The 21,871-nt window shown below is 39.3% G+C and overlaps 1 protein-coding gene across 2 annotated transcripts in view; it reads left to right on the top strand.

Moving 5' to 3' along the window:
• Nucleotides 1–21,871, top strand: part of LOC113026050 (AT-rich interactive domain-containing protein 3B) — a 57,397-nt gene that overhangs the window by 22,268 nt on the left and 13,258 nt on the right. For both annotated transcript variants that reach the window (XM_026174466.2, XM_026174459.2), the window contains exons 3-4: nt 5,848–5,922; nt 6,590–6,662. In XM_026174466.2, coding sequence (XP_026030251.1) covers nt 5,848–5,922; nt 6,590–6,662 — 148 coding nt within the window. The remainder of the gene's footprint in view (nt 1–5,847; nt 5,923–6,589; nt 6,663–21,871) is intronic.

The following is a 21,871-nucleotide window of genomic DNA, read 5'->3' as shown; positions in this document are numbered from 1 at the left end:
ACAGCCTGTCCAGTAAACCTGCTAAGAGCATGTGAGAAACGGCGAGAGAACACAGGCTGTTTAAACATATGAAGGCTTCTGTTTATCTTCCACCCAACACACACACACACACACGTATAGACATCCGCATGTGTAACTAGTACAAATGCATAGACACACACACATACACGTGCCATACCTGGAAAAGATATATAATATCATTTGACCCTAATTGAAATATTAGCTCACATAAATATACTCTGGCCATAAGTTCAAAATGTAAAAACTGTCTAGAATCTATACTGCACTAAAAAAGTTACTTGAAGTATAGGTGCTAATGTAAAGACACATGTTTCCAGCAGTTCATTGAAGCAATTACAAATTATATCAGACAAGCCAGGCCTTGTATATGACTGCCATAAATATAAGCAGGGTGTGGGAATCGCTTTCTTTAAGAACTGCTTTCTGGGTTGAGCACTGAAAGTGATGTAGGGTATGAATCGACTTATCATAAGGAGTGTTTCCAACATTTCACTATCCACTCTAGCATTTAAAACAACAACAACATAGTGTTAACATTCCTCAGCTGACCATGGTCTCAATTCAAGAGCCAACATGTCTATTCAGGGTTAATCGCTTCCATCTTACAATTACTGTGCTTTTTTTTTGACCCAACTGAAGAAGCAGAGGGTCTTCTATAGAGCCATCTGAACGTATTCACATTCTTACAAGTGGCAGCTGAATTTACACTCTAAGACTTAATTATAGGGAATCTGTCATAGTAGAGCCTGAGCTCGGCACTCATTTTTAGGGAGTAAAATATCCAGCTATTGATTTTTTTTTTTACCATATACAAAAAGATAGTGTGACACTATTTTCCATTTTTTGTTATGTCACATTTTAATACATTTTCCAATAGTGTTTAAATAATTAGGAACCTAACATGAAAACAGGGGAGTGTCACTATGTACGTTTGTATGCTGCAGGCATCACTGAGGGTTAGAATATTTCCAATGACTAATTTAATAGTGTTAATCATTTCAATCATTTCAAACCATTAATCACATTCTTCAAGAAGTAGCTTTCTTTTCCTTACTATTTTCTTTTTCTTTTTCTTGCTTGTATGCTTGCTGATTCTGACGCTGGGTACAACTGTTCATTTTCAAAGTGCTGATGAGCTATGCTGTTTCTATGGCTGTGAACTGTCTTACTTTCCACCTTGCTTGTTTACAGCTTCCTGGCTCAGATAGAAAGAAGAAATTTTCTGTTGAAAACTAGTGAGGGAAGCAACATTTAGGCTTCTGTTCAGCATGCCACATTCATCCCTAGTTAAGAGTAGTTTCCTTCATTCAGTTTTCACTTCATTCATCACTGTAGATTAGAGTCAAAGCTACTCTGATGGATACATTATGTGAGAAGACAGTTTATAATATCATCAGTGCTTATCTTCTGTAATATAATCTGGTGACAAAATGGAAAAAATATTAATATGCAGACATATTGGACAATATATGTGGAAATGGTTATCCGTCAGCCAAAAACTGATATCTTATTTCGCCTCTACTTTGAAGTTGTTGGTTTAAAGACCAAAAAAGTATTGTAAAAACATCAACATTGATCCAGCAAAGTGGTGCAGACATTTCATTTTAGCAGGAAGGCAGTTAGTTGTTGTGGCTTTGGTTAAGATGTCTAGTTGAAGTAACTGATAATACCTTTTAAAGTCGTTGTCTGTTTCATCACATGTTAGTTTGCAGTTAACTGTTTTTATCTTGGCCACCATCTGCTCTTTATCACATCAGCCACTCTACTTTTCCTTTATTGCAGCTGAAGAGGAAAAACTGAAGGTCGTGGTTTAGAGCAGGAAAGCACTCCACAGTTGCAGTAGTCTAATGTGTGTGTTTGTGTCGGTTTTAAATGTGTGCTTGTATTGTGTGTTTTTAAATTAAAAACAAAAAACAACAACATATAAACTTTAAAGTAGTCACATTATTACATTTCTCCTCATCTTTCACCTTTGTTTACAACAGTGAAACTGTAATTACCCTTTATGCTCGTTGTTCTCAGCCTCATAAACAACACCACAAAAAGTTAAATTTACATCAACTGGCATAAGCTGCACTTTGGTGTGTTTTTGGCCGCTCGTACGCATCTCAGTTTTTGAAACCTTGCTTAAACAGTGACTAGTTTTGCTGCCATTTTAAGGATATTTCAGTACAGAAGCTCAGAGATTCAGATGTACAGCGGTTTTCATTTTGACAGCAAATTTTGTTTTAGTTTCAGTCATAGTCTTTTGACTAAAATGCCATTTAGTTTTAGTCATAATTTAGACATTTATTCTGATATTTAGTCAGAAATAAGCCTAATTATCATAAGATTATCACAGACTAAATCCAAAGTTGATTCAGCTCACTAAAGTCTCAAGTGTAAAAGTTTGCCATGTTTTTTCCAGGGAGAGTTGTTCCACGCGTTTTACAAAGCGTCTTATTTTCCTTGACATCAAATGTTGAACGTGTCCATGTGTCTACTCTTCTCTTCCTCCCAAATCTTGACATTCTTGAAATTTTGTCACGTTTTCATGAGAAACTGAGAGCATGCGAGCTCCCCCCTCACTACCTGTCTTTGCGGCAGCAGCTCAAATGTGCGCATCTAACCTTACTGCACAAGGAGATTACTTCTGATTGGATCACCGCAAAACTCCTCCTGCCTTTTTACACAACTTAATTAGTTCTGATTTGATCATTGAATCGCATTTTCATCTTGTTTTTATTTGCTGATGAAAATGCCAGTACATTTCATCGTATTTATCATCCTCTTGCATTAGTTTTTATTTAGTTATTGTCTCGCTTTCGTCAGGAAAAAAGGTATTAGATGAAAATATGCAGAAAATTATTGATCCATGAAATTAATACTGTTGTACAGAGAGATGAGACTTTCTGGAAATAATTTCTGTTTCGTTGTTTCTGGTTTTGACGTCTTCTCTTCCTGTACCTCTTGTTGTGGAGGTTTTGATGTGGAGTTTTTGTTTTTGCTGACAATGGTTATTCAGGAGAACACTGCAGAGAGTACTGACACCCTCAGCGCTGGTATAAATGGTACAAAGCGACACTGTTGTCGCTGTTTGCACGCAACATGAACAATGCGGTGAGAATAATAGGCCTAAGGCATAGAGAAGGTATATGTGTGGGCAACTAGGTGGGAATGAAATGTTAATAACCACTGGTCTGCAAATACATCTTTAGTAAATTCTTAGATATTAGATGTTACTCCTTTCACTGAACGAGGAATAGATAATTAGACAAAGTAATAGAAGATCTGGTGCCTCTTGTTGTATTGTCTGAAAGATTAGAAAAAGTATGTCAACTGTAGAAAGCATTTTCTTTAATATTATTATATTCGTCTTTTAGATATGGGACTAGATGTACTCACAAGTGAGGATATAGCAGTAAGCCTTTCATTGACTGGACACTGGTGTTCTGTCACTTTAGACCTTTGTTCCAGGCTAACATCAGGAACACCTTGACCCCTGCACTCCCATGACACAAGTGTCACTCAGGGAAGTGTGATGTTTGTATGCGTGCCTGCAACCCATACGCTACAGTCTGCTTCTTTTGTTTTAACATCTAACACTGATGAACTGGGAGCTAATTGTAATGTTGCAAGTCCCAAAATAATTTACTTTGAATAAGAGCACCTGTTAAATAGTAAGAATTTTTGGACTATGAATCAATAAACAAACACTTTGTGTCCTCTCAGTGCAGAAACGTAACCATCTTGATCTTGAAATATTGAACTCGGGGTCACAGAATGGGGAACATCCTGTTTGTATAAAAGGTGCTGCCAGCAGTTTTTTCCTAACCATGTAGAACTACATATGGCTGCAATGTGAATTATCTTCCCTTATAATCATTTATAATGGTTAAAGTTTAACAGACGTGGTCAATTGTGAGCAAAGGTCTATAGGCCCTTCAGATGTACCATAACTTATGTTTACTTTTACATGATATGTTAATCTGGATCACATATAAGAGATTGTATAATATAGGAAGCTGTTTTTGATGATGAAAAAGGTTTTGTTGTGCACACATTTTCAATACAACACTTCACAGTCTGTGAAGTCCAGTAGGATAACGTAGTGTTGATTTTTTTTTTTTTTTTTTTTTTTAAGTTTTGAACATTGAACTTTAGAACTATACGTTTTTTACACAGGGGAAGCATTTTCGAACAAACCCTTTTATGGTTGCTCAAGGAAAAGAAAACATTTTATCACATGTCGTCATTGCCCCTGTTAACAGCATTGCAGCATTGGATAGTTTGTGCTTGTGGTGTGGTGCAGACCATGTTTGCCCTTCTAAATAGCAGATGTCTCATTTTGTCTTCATGCTTTTGCCTTGAAACCCACCATTTGCAGTAGGTTTTCAACTTGATGGCTGATGGTATTTGTATAGGGAGCAATTGTTGACAACCGTTACACATACTGAGAGTGAGAGGGTGAAAATGACTTGCTCTCAGGGGCCTTGACAACCTTTGCCCCCCTGGCTCTTGTTTCAGGCCCTGTAATTGCCACTGACCAATGGGCTCCTGGTTGAAACTAGACTCCAGGCTGCAGCTATTAACGTCCCCCTCCAAACGGATCTTGTTTTGATTCCTGATGCTTTTATAGGTTTTGTCTTTAGGAGACATTCCTGGTCGGCACATACCGTGCACCCCTTTCTGCCCTTATTTTCCTTCCTTCCCGTCTTGTGGGGCCATTGGCCCCCCCTTCCTGCACTCACAAACATACACATAGCCTTGATCAGCTTTTGCGTTTGTGTGTATGTGTGTGTGAGTGTACGTGTGTGTGTGTGTGTGTGTATGTGTGGGCGCCAAGGCTGCTGACCAGCCCACCCTTCTCTGGCCCCTCCTGACTGCCATCTACACTCCATGAACTTGGCCACCCGTCACAGCTGCGTTAAGATTGAAGGATGGGGGGCCCTTGTATCCAGCTGGGTCGGAAGACATTGTTGGGGGCAGGGCAGGCCCAGATGCAGATGGTTTAGGTCAAATGGAGATGTTTGAGGATGAAGGGGGAGGGGGGATTTAGGAGCTCAGAGGTACCATAACTCCAGAGGTTACTACTTCAACCCCTGGACTATGCACCCTTAGTCTTTGAGTATATATTTGTTTTGATAAGTGTGTATTGCAGATTGTACTTTGTCCTATCTAGCTTAGCGAATGCGCCACTTTTAAAGCTTGTTGCAAACTATTTGAAGGGAATTCAGGCTTAACTTAATAAATGTTTGGTGTAACAACAGATGAATACATTTTTTTTTCATGGAAATGAGTCAGTTTTCTAAAAATAATAAATTTGTATATACATTAGTGTTGCAGTATATGTTTTTGCTTGATTAAACAAATGTTAAACTGGAAGAATGTGGGTTCAATGGGAAGCATTCACATTTACGGCAAAGTTCTTTATGTTATGGACTCCTTGGCAAGGGTTTGAGTCCAACACAGCCGATTCAGCACCCACAGACTGGAGCCTTAACATTTTGTCGAAATTTCCCAGTGGAGATGCAGTTAACAATGTGCCTATTTGGGATTGTCAAATCACACATTACCTACTTCTGCCCACCTGAAATTAGTGCAGCTAATTTCTAAGTTTGCTCTACGCAGCCAACTTCCCAACTCACCCAAATGGAGCATTTTCAGTAGTATTTTCAGTAATTTGTATATTTCAGTAGTTAGAATGCATCTGAAGCAGACTGTCTCCTGTTTTGTGTCAAAACTTGAATTACCTAAAGTTATCCAGAGCTGATGTGTGAAAACCTGCTTATTTGTTTGTTTCGTTTTTTTACTGACCTCATCTGTATTTACTCTCATTTGTTGCAGAATGGCAGTGCAGGATGGGCAGATGAGGCTGACAGCAGCAGAGGAAGAGGAGAGGCCTCCAGAGACTTTGCTAAGGTGAAAAACAAAATCAAGGAAAAAAACAAATAAAATCCCAAAAGTTTTGTTACAAACGTAGCAAAAGGAGCCCTTTATGACAGTTATGTGATAACATACATTCTCATTTCAGTAGCACATGTGGGACATGTATATAGGTCAACCTTTTGAAGTATTATACAATTGCAGAACTATAAAAATGCAGGATCTATGTGTTCCTGAAACTCTAAGCCAGCTTCAAAGAACTAAAAGTGTCGAAGCCTGAAAGATTCATCTGTGCACACCTCAAAGATAACAGTTAGCTGCTGACATGTATGTTTTGTGGTTAAGTGAGATGAAAGCATGTGTTCTAAAAAGAACATTTCAGGGAGAAAAAAGAACAAATGTCTTCCAGACAAACATTATGTATAGAGTATATGAGTCATAACAATGGTGCAATTACAACGTTTTGCAATGCTATTATGAACTATCATCATACAGTCTAACATTAAAAAGAGCAGTAGAGAAAATACAGACATTCAGGATTAAGCACTGGACAATAAACTGTATACTTAAGCACTTTGAGGCGACTGTTGTTGTGATTTGGTGCTATATATAAAATTGAATTGAGTAGACACTGTGGCTGAGCAGCCACACAGCTCTACTTTTAGCAAACAGTACCCTAATAACGTTCTATTTTTCTTTACAGCTGTATGAGCTTGATAATGACCCAAAAAGAAAAGAGTTTTTGGATGATCTCTTTGCCTTCATGCAAAAAAGAGGTAAGCATACAAAAATATTATTTTACTAATATCAGATCCTGTGGCTTGGCATGTACTGGATGGAGCATTGAATTGGAGGTTTATTCGGGACCTAGATAACTTTTAGACTTTAAGGAAGACTACAAGTTATCATCATTATACTTCAAAGTTATAATATTTTCTGAGATGGAAATTATTATATTGTTGCATTCCTACTCTCAAAACATGTAGGGTGCTTTAAACTTTAACTTTCAGTGTGACTCTATGGGAATTGCCACAGATGTGTTACTAAAGTTAATTTCTTTTTTTAGAGAGCACCAGGAATTTCAGTGTTGATTGAGCAATGTCACACCTGCAGCACAAATAGATTACTTCTTCATACAATTGCTAGAAGCCATACAAAATCAACGAGGATGAAAGTACATACAGAATGTAACTCCTTGTCTGATGCCAGTGAAACATGTTTTGCCACTAAACAACTCACACACTGGCTGAGAAATACTTCATTAATTCCCCTCTCAAGCATAAAGGCCATAAGGTATCAGCAAGTAAGATCTGCCTCAGCTGATCCTGTGTTTCTGTAGCATCAGAGTCAAGTGGATCTGGCAGTGGCCTAGCTTAGTTGGCCAGCAGGCTTCATGGATCAGCTGACTTTGTGCTGCTTTGACACTGCTTACGAGACCTGTCTGACCAGGGCTGCTAATGCACTTAGGCTTTTATCAGACAAACCTATTGCAAAGCAAATTACACTGCTTGAGCAATACCTCCCAAGGTGAATCACAATGTTATTACAGTGGTGCATACTTCACATTATGTTTTGGCAGGCTGTGATAGGTGATGATAATCTGTGAGTGTGTGTGTGTGTGTGTGTGTGTGTGTGTGTGTGTGTGTGTGTGTGTGTGTGTGGTTCACTTCAATATGTTTTGCTACAGGCTTCAGTGGTCGGTACCGTACATGAGTGAAACTTTATTTGATGCATAGTTTGTTTTGTCGGACTGACAGATGATCACTTTGTGCAATTATTATTTTTTTGGGTAAATGGGCCCGTGTGCATCGACACCTATGTGTATGTACTTGCATATGTGTGTTTACCCACTAAGGTGCACGAGAGCAGCAGCTTCTGAGAGACTGGTTAGGTCTTACCACCCAGAGGTCTTGTTTGGTGGGTGATGAATTAAGCCGAGTAGGAGAGGGAGGGACGGGATCTGTCAAGGCCCTGTTAGCATCTCTGTCCAGTGGCAGACGCTGGGAGTGGCTGCCTGACCCTTTACTCACGCTGGTCAGATGGAGAAATCCATCAAGCTGACTAAATCGCCACCTGACAGCAGATAACTAGCTGATTACAGTGTCACATTATTTTTCATGCAGTTTGAAACGAGTCAGCACAAACATTGAGTGAATAATAACACTGATTTAAAACAAACAAATTAACATGTAACTTGTAAATTATATTGCCATAAAGTAAATTAGGACAAAGCACAGTCCTGGTAACTCTTTGGTGTTTAACTTGTTTAACTGAATTACATTTCCAAAGAGAATTATCGTGAGTGTAACTGGAATCGGCTTACGCGTTTCAGGTTCCCATGTCAACATTAATACAGGTGATCAATATTGAGTCCAAGAGTCAGTGCTAGTTGTTGCAGTTATCACTAAATTTCCAGAGTGCTCATCTACAAGAGAAAGATACTGAAAAGACAAAGGAAAGATATTGTGAGATTAAAAAGTATTATTTATTTGAATAGTTTTATTTTACAGTTACAAGTGCAAAGTTGAAATCTAAATATCCATGGCTGCACAGTGCTTTAAATATAGATGCAGGATATGACATTAGAGACTTGATGAAACCATTGTACAAGAGAGGGTATAATTTCAGCTAGACTAGAGTGCCGTCTTCACCCCTCCCTTAAGTCAGGAGCCACTTGGCTGACCTATGCTGTCCCTCAAGCCGGAGTCTTAATCATAGGGCATTGCTTGGCTGGATTTCTTTTACACTCAGTGCCAAGAGTAAATGAGATGAAGAGCAAGCCTCTCTAAGCTCTTATTCACGCTACCCTCTAATTTCTGTGCATTGGCTCCTCCCTCCATTTCATTTCATAGATATGTTGTCAAGATTATTGCAGTCCATTTTTTGTAATTAAAGAGCACTTAGGAAGCCTGTTTTGTTTTTTTTCTTTAAATGCAATGTCATTATTTGAGACTTTCTAAGAAGGGCGTAGCAAAGGGAAAATACCTCTTAAATTGAATGAGATTACAAGTGGACTCTGAAAAATGAGGCAGAGTGTGAGGTTAAGTTAAATCCAGTGGAAACTCTGGCGAGAGTGAGACAAATGGTGAAGTGCTTTTCCCACCTTGGCGTGGGGCCTCTGAGCCCTGAGAGGGAAGCAAACGGCGGAAGGAAAACTTACGAGGGATTCGCATTTCCTGCCTCTGCTGCTTAAAAACAGGCACATGTGTTTGTGTGTGTGCGTGTCTGTGCGTTAATGCTTGAGGAATTTTACCAGCTGTCCTAAATAGAGTCTGAGTGTAAAGGGAACCCATTGATGGGCTTTGAATCACAGACATGACAGAAGACACACATACAACCCCCCGCCTCTTTTTGTCACAGATGACCACTGTAGGGTCAGAGGAATATTTGTTACATCCATTACTGAACCCAGCCAGCTTTCACCACTGACCTCTGTGCTATTTGTTGCTTGTAAGGAGCTCAGCCTCATTCAGCTGGAGACCCTCATGTATATATTAGTCATTTGCTCCAGGTAGAAACATTAGCTAATGGCCTGACATGTACATGTAAATGCACTAGGGCTGCTCACATAGAAAGAGCGCGGGTGGAGGATATTAGCCAAGATGAGTTATGGTGACATCACTGTTCATTACATCCATTACAGGTTTTCCTGTCTCACCCCCAATTGCTGCAAAGAAAGCTTGGCGGTGGCTTGATGCTTTTAACCACCTCAAAGGTTTCGATTAAGCATATGGGTGATTGTTTGTTTTGGTTTGACACTCGACCGCTTTGTCATTGGGGATGGGGGTTTGGACCAGGAGGTGGGCTTTTGAGAAGGTGGGGGAGCAGGCAGTAAATGAGGCAACAGTTGCTCGATGAAGAAAAAAAAAAAAGGGAAGAAACTCAGAGAGTGATGCAGCCAACTGCCTGTCAGTGCTGTCCACTTGAGATGATTAATGGCCACGAGCTGTGATGGACAGAGCCAGAGAGGGAGAGAGAGAGAGGCTCCTGTTCAGTGAAGTCACCAGTCGAGAACCCCTGCCCCGCCCCACGAAGTGTTTTACTCGTTCTCCTCTCACCAGAAAACCACACACATCGTGGTCAGAGATCAAGATCCATCTCAGTGTGACACTCTTAATTGGAAGTGTAGCTTCAGCTTAAGAGGGACCACATGCTGTGCTATTACAGCTTTAGAGTTATTTTAGAGGAAAATCCCAGATTTAGCTCTGTTAATAGTAATAAAGTGGTAAGCAGGACTTGTCTGTGTGATTAAATTATAGTCCTGATGTTGTGGCTAGGGGAAGATTTATAGAATGAAATGAAGGGTTCTTATTTAGCTGTAGCTCCACAGTGAATTGCACGAGGAGAGCAGTGTTTGTTCCTTTGAAGCTCCCAGAATTTGCTGCAGGAGACAGAAAAATGGCACTAAAGGGATTTTGATCAAAACAGAGCAAGTCAGCAATTTAGTGACGTAGCATTATTTGCATATTCCTTTACACTCAATTTCTTTTTGACTAAAAAACAAATGTTAAACATGCCTTTGTATTACCTTTTACAAAGCACAGCATTTTTCGCTCCAAGGTTTAGATGGATTTTATTTGAAGTATTTGTGGTGTGGGAACAGTGGCCTCCCAGCAGGACATTAGAGGAAGTTCCCCAACTGTAACCCAGAGACCGAGTGCTCTGTCCGCACCAATTACAGCATGAATGGGCTCTGGGGGATCCACGTATGCATTATATTACTCCCCTGGTCAGCCTCACACTGGCCCTCGTAACAGGCAGCCCCTCTGTACAAACACCACACCACAATAGGAACATTCTCTGGCTCTGTGATATGGACTCGTTTTCCTTTAGTTAACACCCCACAACTTCTGGAAAGTGGCAGCACCTGGTTGGTTTAACAACAAAGTCCAAGGTTTTGTGAGCATATTTGTCCATTTCAGATGAAGTGTTGGGTTATAGTTAAAAGGATTTTTTTTTTTCAGGTGGTGGTGGCGGTGGTGAGGTGTAGGGGCAGAACTAGAATCCTGCTAATTGATTTGGCAGGTAAAAGGCTGTAGATGTAAAAGTTTTCATTCATAATTTTGTGATAACCTTGTTTTCCTATTACAGTTATAATCTGAATCATGACAGATCTTCTCCTTAAAGCCTGTGAAGCATGTTTTACACAGAATCCACCAATAAAATAGAAAGAAGAAATGACATTATGTCCTCTCTTTTCATTCCCGTCCTCTTCCTTTGCACCCACTGAATTCTCCTCCCCTCTCTGTTTATTGTGCTACAGTTACAACCGCTGAAACTTGATAACACCATGGGGGATAGGGTTGGAGGGCCGCACTGTGGCCTGCTTGCTTGGTGAGACCGAGGGAAGGAAGAACTGGCTGGATTAAGGGGCCTCCTGTCCTACGCACAATGATTAATGATCTCTAAATAAGTGGAGGCAAGTCTTTTAGATATGGTAACCCTGATAGACATCAGACATGTGACTGTCACATGTCTGATGTCTGTGAAAAAGACAAAAGAAAGGATGAGGGATGAATGTGGCCAACATGGAAGTAAGAGCCGAGTGCAGACGGGGTGCCAGGGTTACTGAGGAGAGGTTAAAGGAGACATCAGGCAGCTTGTATGGGAGAACGCAGTGTTCTTTGATTTCCCTTTCAAAGCACTTTGCCAGTGGTCTGAAACTGACTGAGGTTACCAATCAGACTGAAAGATAATGAGGGAACTGTACAAGAAGATTAGAACTGGTAGTAAAGGGGCCCTTCTCTCAGCATAGGGTGGAAACCCAAATGATACATAGATTCCAACCACCGCTTTCTAATCATTTTCCAAAAGAAGAGATGAAACTCTGCCTTTTGGTCACATCCTCCCATGCATTTTTCATCAAAGATTTGGTGGTAACTGCCCTGATACATTTGAGGGTTGAGATTGTCTTTGGTTTGGGCAAACCCCACCCATCCCCTGCCAAATTACAGCCCAGCCTTAAGGGCACAAGCATCTAGAGTGGTTATCCATTTCCTTCAAAACAAAAGGAAATAGTAGTTTTCCTGATGTTTTGCGTGTGGGATGGTTTATTGTGGGAAGCTTAGATTAAAATCTTGTGACTTTTTAATTTTTTTTGTTTTTGCTTCTTTCTTTCCAACTAAGGCTACTCTTTGTGTCCTTTCCTCTCTGTGTTTCTTCATCCCAGCCCCCAATTACTTCCACCCCCTGTTATTTCCTCTGTTCTGTGGCCAGACTATTCCACAGCCCTAGATTGCCACTGTGCTGTCCATCTTTAATTACAACCGTACTGTACTGGGATTTGAGACCCTAAATCGCCATGGTCATATGACCAGGCAAGAGGACAAGTGCAGGCCCTCAAACAGATTCATGCTTCCCAGTGAGGTCATTGGTCAGGGTAAAAATAATACTGGCTGGCTGCTCTGTCCATTCACCCATCTTGTTTTGCACTCACTGAAAAATACTTACAAGTGAATGCTCTTATGGGAAATGGGAAAGTAATAGGGTAGAGGATGTTATTGAATGGAAAAAATAACACGACTTGTGATACAAGTTGAATAAAATAGTAACGGTTTGAAGAAAGAAATTCAGAAAACTGTGGCTGAAAGTGAAACAGCAAGAAATCTGTTCCTCAAACAATGTATGCAATACAGGAACTTAAAATGTAGTATGTATATTCCTGCTTAAAGGAAGTAGGCCGCAGTGTATATTGTAAATTAAGTTAAAGAAACGCAAAGTTAAAAGTAAGAGATTTCAATAATTACAAATGATTTGTGTAAGTTGATTCATAAGCACATTAATAATATTGTGCCAAATCAAGCTTTTCTGTAAATATATGTATGCTTTTAATTTTGTATTTGTGTTCATTGGAAACTTGTTTACTTCATTGTGCTGTTTCATATAAAATATATTTAATCTTTAGGCAATCAAAATGGGGTTTGTGGTTCCATCGTAAAGCTTTCTGCGCACAGAATTCTCCTGTGATCGGCAAATTCCCTAAGCCTCTGCTATCTGTATATCTGCATGTCTTGCTTCTCCATCTGTGTCCTGTGTGTGCTCTTAAAGCAATGTTTCCTGGCCTCCACACCCTTGTGATGGATGGTATGAAATGCATTACAGCCCCCAGAGGAGCCCTACACCCGTACAATAGCCCTGAGCTCACTTCCACTGCAGCTTTGCAGCCTTGCTCCATAAGCCACACAGCAGCAGAGGTCTGAGTGCCTAATGGAAAACAAGACGTTTGATTTGAGGGAAGAAATGGACATGAAACACACAAGTGCTGTTGTCTCTTTGCCAGTGGCGCTTTAGTTGATGTGGTTTATTGTTTGGGGTACATGATTACATAAAGCCAGTGGTTACTTAACAAGTGGTGATATATGAGTGTGAGATGAGTTATCATCATTTGCAGTTAGGCTTAAAATAAAATTTTCAGTGTTGCAGTATACAGTGTGTCATCATCAGTTTTCTAGTGGTTTACTTTCTTTTGTATCGTTGACTCCAAAAGAAAAAATAAATTGTAGAGTTTTAAGCCCTAAATTAACAAATAACCTTTATCGAGAATTCACTAAAAGGGTTTTATTGCACTTGTATGTTACTTACAAATGAAAGCTTTTTTCTGATGTTGATTTCATTTTCAGTCACTCTGCATTAGCATCAGCTAAGACCCTGAAAGGTAAACATATGACCCACTCTCATGGATCTTAGAAGTCAAAAGTAATTAGCATTGACAAGAGGTAAAATTTGCAAGATGAGTGCACAACCCCCAACAACCCCCTTATGTGCGTGAACAGATTCCCCTTTCTCCCAGGCTTATAGCATTTGATGTCTCCGGTATTGATCAGCGGTGCTCGGCCTCAAATGGTGCTCATCAGCTGATGGCTTTATCCGTCAATCCGGGTGGTCATTGATTGAAGCAGTTAGCTGTGTTATAAAGCTTGCTTTATGGGACAGAGGGCCCCCTCAGTGCATCAGTAAAGTCATCACTGCCTCATGTGTACTCCTTAATCCAGCAAAAACTAGTTTGACTAGTGACTTGTCACCAGTGTTGGCCAGGCGTATTTTGGTCTCAGGATATCCTGCAGAACCCAGGTGTCCATAGCCAAAAGTTTTATTTATGTCCACTGTGGAATAGTCAGACCCAGGCATCTGTAGCCAACAGAGTTACAACATGTGAAATGCTGTTTTAATTCAAAAGATGGCCTTTCTTAAACCTGAAGTACTTTTGTTACTACAACTAAAGATAACTAAAGGAGGAAAAAATGTTTTGTGTGTAGTCCTGTCCTGTTTGTCCTGTTTGTCTACCTCACCACTTCTTTTCTCCCCTTGTGTATTTTTTAACCTCCTAGGACCTGGCGTCCACATATGTGAACATCACATTTTGGATTATTTAGACCAAAATATTCCATTTTGCGCTACAAGGGCCTGATATCCACTTACGAGGACATTATACTGACACTGTTCTGTCGAAATTTTATACGAATATCCTTATATGTGGCTCTCATTTTTCTTAGAAGCACAAATCAGGTTAAAAAAAATCTGGTAATTCTTTGTTTTTACATTCATCGGGTCCCAATATTCCCAAATATCAAAGAGAAATTAAAAATGTATGCCGTGGAAGAGTTCGAGTATTAGGAGGTTAAAGCAGAAAGACCTGAAACCCAAGTTTTCTCTATCACACTGCCTTCAGTTCTTAGAACTTATAGCCCTCAACTGAAGCCATAAAGTAACGTGCAAAAATACATGTAAAACAGTCCTTTTATGAAGCCTGGGGGGGCTATTGTACTTACTAAATAGCTGTTGTGTGTCTGTTTGCACCATGGCATTTTCCCCTCTTTCTATTTGTCTCCAGGCCTCCTTCCTCTAGTTGTTGTTTTTAAGCTTTATCTGTGTTCTTTTTATTTGGTCTAAATAGTACTCCTTCCCCTCACTGTCGTACTCTTCCTGGCTTCAGTTGAATTTGAAGGGTGGAAAATTTTAAGCCTCACCTCAGCAGCTTAATCAGTGAAACACCTCCACCCCCTTCTCCCCCCTTTCATGCGTAGAACAAGCTGTATTCTCGTAGCTGTCACATATACATTCTTTACACTGGACGATCAGAGATGTTTGTTTTCAGCCAGTCTGCTCGGTTACTGTAGTCTCACTTGATTTTCAAGTTAGGCAGAGATTTAGAGCAGAAGTTATCCTTGATATATGGCCTAGTTTTAAAGTTTCACATTAGGATATAAAAAGGCAACATGGCATTTTATATTCTCTTGTTGAATACGAGTTCCAGCAGTTTTGGCAAACATGTAAATAGCAATCATGCATACTAATTTTTAACCTATAATAAATTGCTTTTGAGGACTAAAAATATGTGTACAAAACAGCTTTCACTGATCTTTTTTCCAAGTGAGAGTAACTCATAGGACAGGCCTGTATCATTAGTTTTACTACATGTGTTAACAAACATTTTCCCTCCCAACACTCACACACTGCAACACTCTTGCTGTTTTCTGCTGTTAGCCCCTGTATCTGTACCATGCTCATAGATTTTTTTCTAATCCAGTCATAGCTATAAGTCACAGAAAAGGAAACACCATCACACAATTTTAATAACGTCAAGCTTTAACAGAACAAATTGTAAATACATTTCATGCATGAGTTGCACAACAGGTTTCAGTAGTTCCTGCAGCTTGGCTGGAAACATACAGCCTGTAATGATAAATGTTGTTAGAGAACATTCAAGCACTTCAACAAGGTAAAGAATTGTTAAAAGAACATCCTGACAATCTCTCTGACCACAGATGTTTTCAAACGCATTCCTGTGACAATGTTTGCTTAGTTTCAATTAAAAGCTGTTGGGTGGAGTAACTTAACCAGATCTGTGATAAGTAAAAACACCCTGAAGGACTTGTAGGTGGATCCATAAACATCTGTTGACCATTGGTCAGTCAATAATCTTACTTTTTGTCAAACACTAAGCAGAGCAGAATTTAATGCATTTAATACAATTTATAGGAGACGGACAGAAAGCATCTGTCAGGATGTCCCGATCAATCAGTGACTTTAAATATATACCTAACCTTTGTCTAAATTTAATATAGCCTAATCTTATTATTTTAAACCTTGAAGGAGTTTTTCCTTTACTGCTTTGGGCTTACTTTGAAGGAAGCAGAAATACTACACATGGTCCTACAACGTTTCCCATTTTATATAAATAGGTTTTCCCTTGATATACTTATCAACAAGCAAAATATTCTCTCTCTGGACTGGGATAAATGTGCTGAATGTATGTTTCCCTTCTCTCTTTCTGATGTACAAGACATTTTAAAAATACCAGTGACTTTGAATAACCCTGCAGCATAAGACACCCCAACCACCACTTTTATCCATCCATCCACCCGTCCACTCATCCATCTCTCTGATGGCTCCGGTGTTGATTGGGGTCTGGTCAGTTGATCTGCCTGGTCTCTGGGAATCGAGGGGACTTGAGTTACAAATGGAGAGGCCGTCTCACTTTTCGCGCCATCCAACCTTTTCAATCCCCTTCCCCCTCTATTTCAACAGGTGACCCATCTTCATGACCCACAGAGAAGGAGTCATGTTTCTTTTCTTTTTGTCTTTCTTTCTGTACATCTATCCATCTCACCTCTGAGATACTTTACTGACAGAGCTGTCAAAAGATTAAGGAGGTCAATCCACCAATACTTAAAACACCATATAAAATCGTGTCCACTTTATCGTTGCAGAGATTTCTTGACAAATTGCACTTGAAAAATTGTCAAATTCAGTTTCTAATAGTGTCATTGTGTGTATTCTTGACAGACTTCCCAGTGTGTGAACAGCAGCCTTTGAGATTTACAGCTTCAGACTTTTGTCTGGAGACTTGCCAGCTTTGCGATGTTTTACACGATCCCAGAGCAGTTGACAGTGCACAGAAGACAGCTCCTTTAATATACTGGCTGCCTGCTCACTGTAATAATTCTTACTAAGAAGCTCCTCTCCCTGTTTTCTAAGCAAATATAGCTTCAAGTGAATTATCCATCACTGAGTGTTTGCCTTTTTCCCCTTAAGTATTGTTCTTTTTATTGAGGTAAAAGGAAAACCTGGATGAAGGAAGAGAGAGGATCTGCTGGCTTTTGAATATTAAAAAAAAAAAGGAATTTATTAACCTTTTATTTAATTTTTCATCAACAAAGGGACATGTTAAATTCATCATATGAGAAAATGTTATTATTTGTGTAAGTCTGTAAGCTGATAATGGTGCCTTATGTAGTCCTTACATTGGTTAATCTCTTTACTGTGCTGTTATTGGTATAGTGACATCATGCAGTGGCCGGGCTTGATAATGTTGTCACACATTATCTCTGTAGATGGATGAATGTGGCTTAACTTGTTCCAGTGTAATTCATTCTACGTGGCGTCCTTTATTTTGACTTCAACCTCACAGAGCAATAGAAAGCCTTTGTTTTTCTTGGTTTTTGTGTTCCTTATCACAGCAGCGGTCAAATACAGTTGACAGAAGATAAGTCATTTCTTGGCTTTTCCTGTCTTTTCTTTTTTTCCTTTGTCTGCCTGTCACCTCACATTAATTGCATTTTATTGACATGAAAGTAATGAAACCTCTGCAGCCAGAGATACAGGAGTATATTGACTGACTTATATTATATAGACTTTATTAGATGACTCTCTCTCTCTTTATGTGACTCTGCCAGCTGCAGCTTTAGCTTCATGCTTAGAATAGCAATGCATCTATAGTGTAATGTTACATTTAACTTCCCTTAGGTGGAGGGCACTACATATCTTAACACTTGATATGAATTGGTCCGTCGTGTGAGGCTTGGCTCTGTCTGGACTAAAGATAGCAAATTCCATGCACTCAAGGCTTTTTTACCTTTTATGTCCCTGGCCGTGCATTAAAAATAAAACAAACATGCCCCAGTGAACACCAGGGTCCTGACAATATTCTAGCCTGAAGTATGAACATAAACTAAACAGCCAGGGGCTGCCTACATAAAGTAAACTCCCAGCATGTGGAGCCCAGACACTTATCTCCCTTGTCAGTGTCTCCCTGCCCCAGGTTAATGAAGGGTTTGGGCTGGTCTGTGTTGGTATTCTCTAAAAATGAAAACATATTTTTCTGTATTTAGATGCAATGTCATCAGACAAAATTCCTTCAAGATGGATGGGAACAAGGATTTCTTTCTATTGAGAGTAGTATCTAATATACATGCACAGAAAACATCAGAAGCAGCATATTAGGGATTCATAAAAACTTCATCTCAGCACTTCAGAGTATAAAATATCATCAGTAAGATCGGAGCAGTCTCAAGGAAGTAAATATTCTGGTATTATTGTTTAACTAACAGTGAATGTACTTAAATTGAGATGAGGAAACATAAGTTAAAAGAAACAAGAGATAACTTTGGTTTAGTCTGATCTGCTGTGTAGACGTGGTGTTTGAGGTAGCGAGGAGGAAGAGGAGAAAGGTCTCGGTCAGCGGCACTCTAAAAGGGTTCAGACACTGCTACAAGGCCAGGGGCTGTTTGTGCTGGCTGACACCTTTCTTACTGCAGTAAGAATCCAGTAATCCAGTCTTTCTCCAGCTGGCTAGCTACCACACCTCCCCCTTCCTTTTCTCCTTCCTTACACCCTTCCTTTCTTCCCTCCAAAGGGGAATTTCAAGATATTAAAGTCATATTAAAAATAAAAATAAAAAAATCTAATCATCCCTGCGAGGAATTTCTAAATTGATCGGAAGAGGTAAAGAAACCAAAAACGATGAGGTGATGTGATGTGATGTGGTGTTTAATCCTCTCCCTCCTCTTTTCCCTGTCTTTCTTCACTGTAGATGACAGTGAAACCTCACACCAGTCAATGTTCATTTAGTAAAAAATTCATTTCCTGTGTGTTGTCCGCTGTAAGGCTGTCAGGCTGTCACTTAATTATTTAAAGAAATGCCCATCAAGTGAAGTCAGCAATATTTAATTTACCACTACTGGCGTCAGGGGCACACAACTGATTTATTATACAGACCCTGTAATGTGAACAGCTGTTTCCTGCTAAAAATAGGTCAGAGGTCAGATAAAATGAACTTGTTCCTTTTTTTTGGTCATTTAGATACAAAGTCATGCATTTTATTCTCTCTCTAAGCAATAATTATAATACATCAAAAGGGCAAAATGGGTTCTTTTTTCTTTATCTGGTTTATTTCTGCCATATTTCCTTATGAAGTGATCACAAGCCTCTGAAATGATTTTTAGATACTGTTTTATTTATTTCATATGATACTGTGTTATTGTGAGTTTTTTAGATGAGGAGTTTATATTTCATAGTTGAACGCACTTGAATCATTACGGGAAAGCATCTTAATTATAAAATATAAGAATAATGATTTGTTTTTACTCCTCAAAATATTGTTCCACGAATACATTCCTCTTGCATTTTTGTCCTTATAATCTGCATCCGTTATCGTCTGAAGTCGAGTTGTTTGAAGGCTAGCCCTGTGGCTCTTGTGTTCTTGGTGGAAGTTGGAGGAAAGAGTTGGGTAGTGGTTCGGGGGCCCTCAGCCACGGCACTTCCCACCAGAGCGACCTCTGACCTCTGGTGCCATTAATCACTAGGCTTCTGATGGCCGTGTCCCTGGGGAAAAATCAGTCCGGGGCAAAGGATGATGGGAGGTGAGGCCTGCAGCCAATTACAGATAGACTCAGAGCAGACCAATGGACAAATCAGGTCTTTACAGAGAGATGAAACGCCCAATAGCTGTCTGCTTGAGGAAGAGATGGTCTTGTGTTGGTTGTGTTGGTAATCATAAAGTCTCTAGTCTTCTCTAGTGGAAATTAAGCATTGAGGTTGAAGTGGGAACAGGTATTCCACCAGAGCAGAGTGCATGCGAGGCAGAGTGCCACTGTGATCAAAAGAGATGTTTGGGCCTGGTCTAATTAAGCCTGTTAGAGCTAAATGTCTCCAGGGTTGGAAAGGGAGCAGATGTTGAACACCAAAGGCTGGTGACATGCTGGTTTTCGCAAATGAGGGAACTGTCTCTGGCTAACTGCCCAAGCCTTGCTAATGTGATTTTTGCTCAATTACAGTATTATTAAAGGTGTTTTCCCACTGCTTTCACACGTGGCTGAGCAATGTTGAAATGTGAAACGTGACTGATGTCACACATGGAATAATTAATCCTTTTTTTTTTGTTTTTTAAAACCACATCTGGTCCACTGAAGATGTATAAATGGATATTTGTGTTTGTTTTCTTCTGTCTGAAATTGTTAACTTTTTGGCTTTATGGGTTATGTTCTAAAATTGTATGTAATTAATAAAGTCTTGTTTTGACTTTATTGTACAGCAAATGATGACAGAGGTGTTGGCGTGAATAAAAATCCTAACCAGCTGCTGGCCTGTCACTATGGGGCCAGCGTTGTTGTCTCATTTGTTGTGCTGTCATTGTTCACAGCCTGGCCTGTATGAAAACATGGCTTCCTGCTGACCTGCAGTTTAATTCACACATCAATAACCCCTGGCTGATCTCTGACCCCCTTAGTTGTATTAATTGTTTAATGTAGGATTGATGTCCAGCACTGCACCAAAGAATGATGGTCGCAGCGTAGCGCTGCTGGTCCTTTTGATGCATTGCTTGTTAGTAGAAAATTTAGTAGAAGCTCTCCATTCTTCACCTGCTACATTTGAACATGTCAATTGGCCAATGGCAGCTGTTTTGCTGGTTTTTGCTTTGTGTTGATGTTGTGTTTTTTAATATATATATATATATATACAATTTCACTATCAGTCAAGCTTTGAAGTCAAACTTTGATGGAAGCTGGCACCTTCACCCAGATATTAGCGCCAAAGAAAAAGCTGCATGCCAAAATGAAAACAAAACTGAGCGGTTTAAATCATTCTAGAAAATTTTATTCATTCATTTATTGGGGTGAATGAGCAATTTATCCAAATCTGTTTAAAAAAACAACATTGCAACAATATAAATTTAAATTTGGTGTTGCTCTTTCCACCTTACTCCCTCTAATACACAGCAACTAATCCACACTATTATTACTCCAATTCTTTCCTTCCTTATTGCACATATTTCATCATTTTAGCAGGTTTTATTTACTTATTTTGATAATCAAATGATCAGAGATAGTGGCGCAACAACTGTGTAACCAAAATAAAAATGTCCCAATTCTAATTCACTAATTCGTCCTTCGATACTCTGGTAAAACTTTTAGTGCCCAGCTAGTCTGGTGCAAACAAATGGGCTGTAAATATGACACATTAATAGTTTAAGTTTTGTTATTCATGATCTTATAATGATTAAGTGGTTAAAAGTACTTCCCTCTAAATATATCCCTCAAAAGAAAAAGTGAGGTAGGACTTTTGTTCATTAGGATTATGGTTAATTTAATGTTTTGCTAAATCCAGTGGAAATGCACACCTAGTCTTAAACAAATTCTTGTTCCTTTCTACGACTCATCTTCTCTCTCTTACCACAGGACTCAAACTCAAATAATCTATAAAAGAAACTAGCATCTTGACAAGCTCACTCTTGATTTTCCATTAATTGGCTGTGAAGATAGGATCCCCTTTTCCCACAACAATTTTGTGCAGCTTTAACAAACTAAAAAAAATCCATCAGCTATAAATACTACATTAGATGTCACCATCGACTGTGTTATTTATTTATATGAATAAAGGTGAACTTTTTTTAATTTACTTCATTTTACAGATACGGTGGTCTGTTGTGTGTGTGTGTGTGTGTGTGTGTGGTATTCTTTTAGGTGTTTTCTGCTTTTTATGTGTTATCGTACCTACCAGCTTTCTGGACTGTCCTTAAATGCTTAACCCTTAGCAGCAGGATCCAAAAGCCTTCAGGCTTGATTAGTGCACAGAATAATGAAAAAGTAGCACCAAAGTTAGCCTGTACTTCCAAAGCCCGTTTAGAGAAAGACTTGTTAATAGTGACTTTTGTGTAACAGGTTAGAGACGATTGATTTTCAGTGGATACAGTAGTAGTAAAAGATTT

Source organism: Astatotilapia calliptera, chromosome 1 (assembly GCF_964374335.1).
Source record: "Astatotilapia calliptera chromosome 1, fAstCal68.1, whole genome shotgun sequence".
NCBI classification, from domain to species: domain Eukaryota; kingdom Metazoa; phylum Chordata; class Actinopteri; order Cichliformes; family Cichlidae; genus Astatotilapia; species Astatotilapia calliptera.
This window is presented reverse-complemented; position numbering and strand designations above follow the sequence as displayed.